Raw genomic sequence first — 9,377 nt, forward strand, 5'->3', positions numbered from 1 at the left:
AAGATATATTGGTGTTGACCTTACTGTACATGATGATGTATGAGTAGCAGTGGTTTAGCATGGCATCTCACCTGATACCCAACATACACATCATTTGTCAATGCATGTAGTAACACTGGAGATATGAAGCAGGACCAGAAGATAATGCTCAACAAAAGATATGAAGCAGGACCAGGTGCATAATTGGTTAGTGGCCCTCATTGGCACCTCTATGATTTTCCTCATTATAGACTTAACCCAAAATTTTCATCTAACTTGGAGTTTTTTTCTCCTATTATGGCCAAAATAAGATTTTGGCTCCAAACTTATTTATTTTTGTTTTTTTAACATAGGGCAACTTTTGTTGATCTGGGATGTTTTTGATGTGGTTGTTGATGTGGCACCTCAGGTCCACATGTCACCCTAAGAAGTTGCAACATCACCTCCTTGGCCACCTTTATTTGAACTGTCATCACTCAATCACCCTTCTCTCTCTCTCTCTCTCTGCTCCTCTTTCTTCCTTCCCTCGTATTTTATTTTCCTTTTATCATAGTGTGTACACTTTTTTTGGGGCCCACTTATCCTGGAAAACAACCCACCATTTTTGTTACAAATGGGAAAAGGGTCCCACATCCTCTATCACTCATCTACCTATCCCCTCTTCATAGGCTAAGGTGACAAGCAAGGCCAATCCCACATCCTTTCCCTCTTGGCACATAACTTTCCCTTGCACTTTATCAAATGATGGATATTGAGTGAAAATTGATGGTTGTGAAGCATCACAAGGGATTGAGTTGCAAGGAGGTTATCTTGTCCTCCAAGTCCCAATACCATTTACCAAGATGAGTGGTTTCAATCATGATACACAATTTCTCAAAAAAAATTAACAATTTGAATAATTTTTTGATCTAAAATTTCTATGATTCAGAATGTAATTCAAAAAATAAACTTAATAAATACACACTATGAGCTTGAAACTATGATGTCAGTAAGTTGAATAAGGCACCCCTTACCAATAGAGGGGAAAAAGAATTATGCAAAGCACCTTGCAAAAACCAAAAAATTGTAATATAATTTGAAAAACTGTTCATAATGTTGTCATGAAATAAACAACATAAAACATACATTACATAGATTAGACTAAGTGGCTCATTTCATAGCAAATAATAATGGAAAACAAAAACAACCATATTTTTTATGTAGCAACTTAGGTTGAGCAAGGAGAAATTAATTGTCTAAGACTTCCAATTGTTGGCAACGATGTCAGCCAAATCAACAACCCTCTATGAATAACCCCATTCATTGTCATACCAAGCAACCACTTTCACCATATCATCTCCCATCACCATTGTGAGTGATGAATCCACAATTGAGGAGACATCTGAACACCTGAAATCTATTGACACTAGAGGCTCATCACACACTGCAAGGATGCCATTAAGCTCTTTATCTGCACTTTCTCGGAACGATGCATTCACCTCCTCTGCAAATGTCTTCTTCTCCACCTGAACAACCAAGTCAACAACTGATACATTGGGTGTTGGTACTCTTAGAGCAATTCCATTCAGTTTCCTTTCAGATTGGGAGTGTTGAAAAATGGCAACAAGAAATGCTAAAAATAGAAGTGCTAAAAATAGCAGTTTGGGTACCAGTGTTGGATTGGGCAACAGGGAATGAAAAATGGAAGTGCTAAAAATAACATTCTATTTTTAGCAGTTCAGGATGGATTCCTATTTTAGTCAGTCCCTGGACTAAAAATAGGAAGTAAAATTCGAATTTGAACTTAACAACTGTTTGAAAATAAATTAATTAATTCTCCATGAGTTAATTAGTTGTGAAAAATCAAACATGAAGTCTATGTGAGAACATGCAACAGTTTCTCTATTAATTGAGGAATTTATCCATCAGTTAAGGAGATAAGGATGAGTTCTAATTTGAGTTGTAATTAGTTGGTTTAGTTAACAGAGTCAAGTCCAGTTAGATTGATTTAAACAGTTTGTTTAAATTAATGTCAGTTCAGTTAGTTAATGCATGCTTGCATATAACTGCTGCACTTTAAGTAACTGAAGATTCTCTCATGAATAACTCATGCATGTCAGTTCAAACAGAGACTTAGTTGAGATCAAAGAAGGGACAATGTACTATCAGTTGGATGAAATTTTTTCCTATAAAATAAGCTCATCCATGATGAGGATTTATCTCCTTCAGGACTGCGTAGTTGGATCAGAGGTTAGTGAGTGTGTGAAGAGGCCAATTCACACAAGTGGTTCCACTGGACCCCAATCAAAATTGCGCAAAGAAATAGGAGGCTTGGAGGGCATACCAGAGGTTGGAGAGAGGCCTTTGATTGTCTATGAGCAACAGAGGTATTGCAGAGAGAGCAGGATAGCTTTTGAGCTGATTCTTTTTGTAATACTGGTTATATTTCCACTTGTATGATAATACAGAGATGGGGTTTTAGGCTGGTGCTTTCCCTTGGATATTTCTTCTGTGTTATGTGTGATTGATTCCTTCTTATTAGTTATATGTGTTCAATTGATGTTGCTCATGTTCGATTAAGCTTCTGCTAAATTGGTTGTAGAAGTAGATCAAGTATTTTGCTTTAGTCTATTGCATTATCAGGTGATCTACAGGTGGGAATTTCTACATGGTATCAGAGCACAGGTGATCAAGGAAGAACAATATACAAGAAGGGAGAAGTTGAAGTTTGTGATTCCTGAATATAGAAATCGAGTTCTTATCACATCTCTATTTCACCTATGGCATTCAATGGTTTGAGACTCGAATATGCCCTTGATGGCAGTTCGAATTATATAGCCTGGAAGGATCGCATGGAAGCAGTACTAGAGGATAACGGTCTAAAGGACTTCATTGATCAAGAAGTCCCCAAGCCGACTAGTGCTGCTGAGTTCGATGAATGGAAGAAATGTGTGGCTAGAGCAAGGAGAATCCTTTTGGAGGGAGTTCGAGATCACATAGTCTCGAGTCTCCATGGGAAGGAGACACCATTTTCAATGTGGAAAACATTGAAAGATCTATATCAGAATAGCAGTGATTAGAGGAAGCTGGCACTGAAAGACAAGCTTCAGAAGATCAAGTGTGAAAAGGGCAAAACAATCTCTACGTATCTAAACAAGCTCACCACATACAGGGATGAGCTTGGAAGTGTAGGGATCGTGACAACTGATGATGACATGGTGAGTCTTGCACTCCTCGGTCTTCCTAAGAGTTGGCATAGCTACCAAGACTCGGTTAATGGAAGAGAGAAACTTCCAGATTGGGAACAACTTTGGTTAGATTTGATGCAGGAGGAGATAAGAAGAAGCACCAGAGATGGTTCTTCATCCATGGAGGATGAAGAAAACTGTGACTTAGTGAGTAAGGTGAAGAACGGGAAGGAGAAGGTTTCTCATTCCGAATCCAGTTATTCCCATGGTGGGAAGAAGGTTGACAAATCAAAAGTGCGATGCTTTCGTTGTCATGAGGTGGGCCATTTTGCTACAATTTTCCACAGAGGAAATCCAAGAAGGGATCCGGGGAAGGATCAGAAAGTGAGGCACTTGCTTCACAGTTCGAGTTGGATTTCACACTCTTCGCATGCATGGTTTCATCCATGGTGGGAAGTGGTTGGTTTCTTGACAGTGGAGCTTCTTTCCACATGACTGGCGACAAGAGTTTGTTCAGTACTTTGGAGGAGAAAGATCTCCAGATACTCATAGCAATGGGTAATGATGAAAAGTATAGTGTCTCAGGTGTAGGCACGGTTATTTTTCAGAGGGAGCATGGAGCTCGCCTTACCTTGACCAATGTCAAGTATGTACCAGGACTGAAGAGAAACTTGGTGTCGATCGCGATGCTAGAAGACAGAGGCTATGATGTAGTCTTCAGTAAGGGAAAGGTTTTCCGTAGACACATCATCACTAGACAAGTGACGCAGATTGGTTCATGGGTCAAGAACCTGTATGCTCTTGAGGTTAAAGATGCATGCAAAGCCTTGAGCAGCAAGGCAACTCATGGAGACTTGGTGGTTGAGAGGGAGAGTATATTACCTCTCAACATGCAGCACCAGAAGAAGTCTCAGACAATTGTGGAGGAGCCACGATTGGTGCAGTAGCTTCAGGAGGTTGTGGAGCAGCCACAACAGGGGAAGCTGAGAGGAGATCAAGTAGAGACATCTACTCATGTAGAGACCTCCAGTAGGGGGAAACTTCAAGCTAGGTGGGCAAAGGGATCACATGCAGCCATACCTCTAGGTAGGAGGTGGGGCGATGTGGAGTGATCGTCCCAAGGAGGAGGGGCAGGATCCTTGAGGTACCCAACCTCTTTGATTTGACTTTGCTACAGGAGCCCCAATGAGGAGTAGCAGGACTGACTGATTGGGTAGAGACAGATGCGGATGGAGCGGTAGAGAGAGCTACAGTGCAGGAGTCCCAGGACTGTGTAGAGCTAGTAGGCTGCAATGATGCGAGAGGCACAGGAGTGTTGCACCAGTGCAGGATGGCACAGAGAGGTGTGCAACGGTGCGAGATGCATGGAGTGTTGCAGCAACTCAGAGGTTAGAGAGGGAGCACTTGTCAGCAACAGGTAGAGCTTCAACATCAGAGTATGTTTCTAGCCCAACAAAGAGGTCAGTTGGGAGTTTTTTTTTGTTCCGAGAGTCGCTGGAGCAACCACACTTGGTAGAAGTGTTGCATGCAGAGTATTCCGAAGGTACAGGATCGGGTTCGAGTTGAAGCCTTTCTTGTTGAGAGGGAGTGTCGAAAAATGGCAACAAAAATGCTAAAAATAGAAGTGCTAAAAATAGCACTGCTAAAAATAGAAGTTTGGGTACTAGTGCTAGATTGGGCAACAGGGAATGAAAAATGGAAGTGCTAAAAATAGCATTCTATTTTTAGCAGTTCAGGATGGATTCCTATTTTAGTCAGTCCTTGGACTAAAAATAGGAAGTAAAATTCGAATTTGAACTTAACAGTTGTTTGAAAATAAATAAATTAATTTTCCATGAGTTAATTAGTTGTGAAAAATCAAACATGAAGTTTATGTGAGAACATGCAACAGTTTCTCTATTAATTGAGGAATTTGTAGTTAAGGAGATAAGTATGAGTTCTAATTTGAGTTGTAATTAGTTGGCTCAATTAACAGAGTCAAGTCCAGATAGATTGATTTAAATAGTTTGTTTAAATTAATGTGAGTTCAGTTAGTTAATGCATGCTTGCATATAACTGCTGCACTTCAGATAACTGAAGATTCTCTCATGAATAACTCATGCATGTCAGTTCAGACAGAGACCCAGTTGAGATCAAAGAAGGGACAATGTACTATCAGTTGGATGAAATTTTTTCCTATAAAGGAAGCTCATCCATGATGAGGATTTATCTCCTTCAGGACTGCGTAGTTGGATCAGAGGTTAGTGAGTGTGTGAAGAGGCCAATTCACACAAGTGGCTACAATGGACCCCAATCAAAATTGCGCAAAGAAATAGGAGGCTTGGAGGGCAGACCAGAGGTTGGAGAGAGGCCTTTGACTGTCTATGAGCAGCAGAGGTATTGCAGAGAGAGCAGGATAGCTTTTGAGCTGATTCTTTTTGTAATACTGGTTATATTTCCACTTGTATGATAATACAGAGATGGGGTTTTAGGCTGGTGCTTTCCCTTGGATATTTCTTCCATGTTGTGTTTGATTGATTCCTTCTTATCATTTATATGTGTTCAATTGATGTTGCTCATGTTCGATTAAGATTCCGCTAAATTGGTTGTAGAAGTAGATCAAGTATTTTTCTTTATTCTATTGCATTATCAGGTGATCTACATGTGGGAATTTCTATAGGGAGAACTAGTGCCACTGCCTTTGCTGCTCCTGTTGATGTTGGGACAATGTTCAAGGCTGCAGCTTTGGTGCGCCTAAGATCTCTATGACTAGCATCGAGAAGTCTCTGATCACCAGTATATGAATGAGTTGTTGTCATGGTGCCCTTGATGATTCCTGCACTAAACAAATTTAGGTGTACATTGGCAAGCATATTGAACAAGAACAAAGCAATGTCCTCAAATAGGAACTAAACAATGCCATTTTAAATCCAGATAAACTATGGTGATCGACAGTAGAAAATGATAAGTTAGATTTCAACATGAAATAGGGGAAACAATGAATATATTGTTCGTTCTATTTAACCAGATGACACTCACCAAATTTCTGGTCCAGAACTTTAACGAAAGGAGCCAGGCAATTAGTAGTGCAGGAGGCATTGCTAATAATTTCTTCTGCAGGATTATATTTTTCCTCGTTCACACCACAAACATATGTAGGAATATATCCCTTTCCAGGAGCTGTGATCAAAACCTTCTTTGCCCCAGCCTGGAGATGCTTACTAGCACCTTCCCTGTCAACAAACACGCTAGTGCCTTCTATGACCAAATCAATCCCATAGTCCCTGCAAATACAATATGAAGCATTTCGTCATGAGCTGAGAAGCATCAATTATCTCTATATAATAATCCTGGAAGGCTACCCAGTATTATACAGATTTAACAATTTTTTTGCGGCGGTGGCTGTTGTTGCCTCTGCTAGTAGTCTATTTGTTATAGGTTTTGGAGTTGTCTGGGCATATTTTTAGTGGAATTTGTTCATAATTAATTAGGAATTTGTTGAAATTGTAAGTTTGAATTGCGATATTTCCAGAATTCGAGTGTTCTATGGGTTTTTCAGGTGTTGAATCCATATATGCAAGCCAAAACACATTTTAAATAACAAAAGATCACAATTTGACAAAAAATTGTTTGACCAAAAACTCCAAAACTTGAAATAGTTAAACAATACCCTTAAAATATGCTAATCAACAAATTTGCAATGCATGGGCTTAGCAAATTTGCAATGCACATGCTTATATTTTGTTAAATCAGGTCTTTCATTCTCTATTCTGATTTCTTTTGGTCTTCAAGCCAAGTTCACCTAAGCAACCAAAATACTATACATAGAAAATAAAGAATTGACCATTTTGATTAAAGTTAGTGCATTTGAGTAATCTAATTGAGACCCAAGGGAGCCTGTTAAGTGTTGAACATGTCAATTTCACAATGCTCTAATTATTGATTTTTGAATGAACCGATAATTATCCCAAAGAATTTCAATATCTGCTAAACCCAACTGTAAACATTAGGAATCTGATCCAATACTTAAGTGTAAGCAGATATGTAGCATTAACCTATAATCCTATACAAATGATTAGTTTCATGTACTTACTTCCATGGAAGATTTACAGGGTTCCGATCTGATACAACTTTGATGACCTTTCCATCTACAGAAATGCCATCATTTCCTGCTACCTGCACATCTGTGTCAAAGGTTCCAAGAATAGAATCATATTTGAGCAAATGCGAGGCCTGTTTAACACCTTCGGTGTCATTGATGACAACCACATCCAAAGGGGAGTCCTTTCGACCATGCCAACATCGCAGAAAATTGCGACCAATCCTTCCAAACCCATTGATTGCAACTTTTATCCTTGCCTCCACTACGCCCCTTTTTTGTCTAGATGATCCTACCTGGAATGAAAGAACAAGGGCAAGAGGACAAAAAACCAGATCAGTTTGTTGTTTACCATGAAAATCCGATACACACATTTAATGTGATGAAACAACATTTGCAAAGTGAGATCCATATACACCAAGGACAATCATTAAACAAGTAATCTCTGCTTGCAATACTATAACAAGCTCGAAGTGTCTAACCCCTACATGGACTAGGGCATCAATCATATAAATACGTTAAATCAACATACACCAACAGAATGATCAAAAGCCTTAATATTTGTTTGGTCAAATTTGCCTGAAATCTGACAGTAATTTGTTGGAATTACAAGTTTGATTGGTAAACTCAGCACAAATTGAGTGCCCTTGGGTTTTTCAGGGCACTAAATCCATTCTTATATTAAAAATGGATCTTAAATAACAAAAAAACCACTTTCTGACCAAAAATTGTTTTGCCAAATTGTCACCAAAAACTCCAAAACATAAAATAATTAGAGTCTAGACAATCCGTATTTCTACACATACGAGTATCATGAATAATTCTCAGTACAAAGTGTACCAACATAAGTGAGGCTGACAATCATATTGTTAATAAACCTAGTGACATCTAAACCTCAATACAATGATCATGATACAATTTAACAGTTAACCTTCATGCACAAAACTCTGATGAACCATGCAACAAACACACAACAAAATGGACTTCAATTAGGCCCCTATGACAATTCAGAGAGCAAACCGACCTCCATATAAACCAAAGCAACTACTACCAATCATTTTGTTAAGTGACACAATGACATGCAATCATTAGTACCATAGCAGAATGTGTTGATTTTTGTGTAGCATCGGGAGGTATTCTCGCATGCCAAGAGGCCTCCTAAGTCGGCCTAGAAGATTTATGAAAGTAAAAATAAAATTTCAAATTTTTATTAGGCTTCATGTAGGCTCAAAAAAGACAAGTTGGCCCAGCTCATGAAGGAATGTGTCCTTAGGGGTAAATGCACCCATTCGACTTGTATATATATACATGATGTGACATTTCATTTGATCACTCATCATCATCATCTCTCTTCTATAACAATCACACGTGGGAGCAGATAGAGGATGAATTTGAATGAAGTTTGGACTTGGATTATTGGCCCAAATTTCTAGACAATTTGGAATTGTAAACCTTGTTGAAGAATAATTTCTCCTTAGAAGAAGTGTTGTTGGGTTTTCTCTCAAGTTTGGGTTTCCCATGGAAAACTTGTTGTCTCTATTGTGCATGGATGTCTCTTTATGATCATTGTTGTTTCTGTTCTATTTACTATTGAAATATTCTATGTATAATTGCTTAATGATATTAGTGGCATTAGATAAATTGTTTGAAGATCATTAGGTAGTAATTATCAGATCAAAATATTGGTTTCTATTATGTATCTTGTAGAAAATTCAACATGGAATCAAAGCTTTGTTGAGAGAGCAGCCACTAAAGTCAGCCTAAGAGACAAGGGAGAGGGACTTCATTTGTGGAGCAAGAGAGCCCTAGAAGGAGCCACATGCAACAAGCTAGAAGAGGTCGAATTAAGGAACGAACAAGGAGATTTGTTCCGAAATAGCTAAGTCAAAGGTCTATCCAAACAAGTTAACCGAGGTCTGGTTAGGTCTGGAGCTGCATAAAGAAGGCCAAGGGCTACAGGCCTGGCCATAGGGCGGAAAGCCTAGGAAGGTTCCGCAAGTCTAAAATAGGGGATCCATGAAGCTAGATAGACTTGAATTAGGGCAACTGAAGGTTGGACAGAGTTGAAAGAAGGCATTTGTGAGGCTTGTGTTGAGTCTGTTCAACCTGGTTGAGGGCTAATAGCCACAAGGTGTCTGGCCATAAGCAGAAGG

At 39.0% G+C, this 9,377-nt stretch overlaps 1 protein-coding gene across 1 annotated transcript; it reads right to left on the reverse strand.

The window, feature by feature from the left end:
• Positions 1-1,025: 1,025 nt before the first annotated feature.
• LOC149140127 (glyceraldehyde-3-phosphate dehydrogenase A, chloroplastic-like) lies at positions 1,026-7,598 on the reverse strand. The gene is made up of 4 exons (XM_089450899.1): positions 7,219-7,598; positions 6,165-6,409; positions 5,804-5,961; positions 1,026-1,565 (listed from the first exon to the last, which is right to left on the reverse strand). Exons 1-4 carry the CDS (start codon positions 7,596-7,598, stop codon positions 1,263-1,265), a joined length of 1,086 nt encoding a protein of 361 aa, XP_089307025.1. The 3' UTR covers positions 1,026-1,262.
• Between the last annotated feature and the right edge of the window lie 1,779 nt (positions 7,599-9,377).

The sequence above is a fragment of the Pinus tabuliformis genome, chromosome X, assembly GCF_031772625.1.
Source record: "Pinus tabuliformis cultivar Carrire ecotype Pingquan chromosome X, CPIR1, whole genome shotgun sequence".
Lineage (NCBI taxonomy): Eukaryota > Viridiplantae > Streptophyta > Pinopsida > Pinales > Pinaceae > Pinus > Pinus tabuliformis.

Bases quoted from the DNA above. Each gene is read 5' to 3' on its own strand.
- LOC149140127 (XM_089450899.1), bottom strand. From the start codon at position 7,598: ATGTGTGTATCGGATTTTCATGGTAAACAACAAACTGATCTGGTTTTT. The intron at 6,410-7,218 runs GTAAGTACATGA...TTGTATTTGCAG, and splicing joins CCTGTAAATCTTCCATGGAA to GGACTATGGGATTGATTTGG. The intron at 5,962-6,164 runs GTGAGTGTCATC...TGTTTAGTGCAG, and splicing joins AGTTCTGGACCAGAAATTTG to GAATCATCAAGGGCACCATG.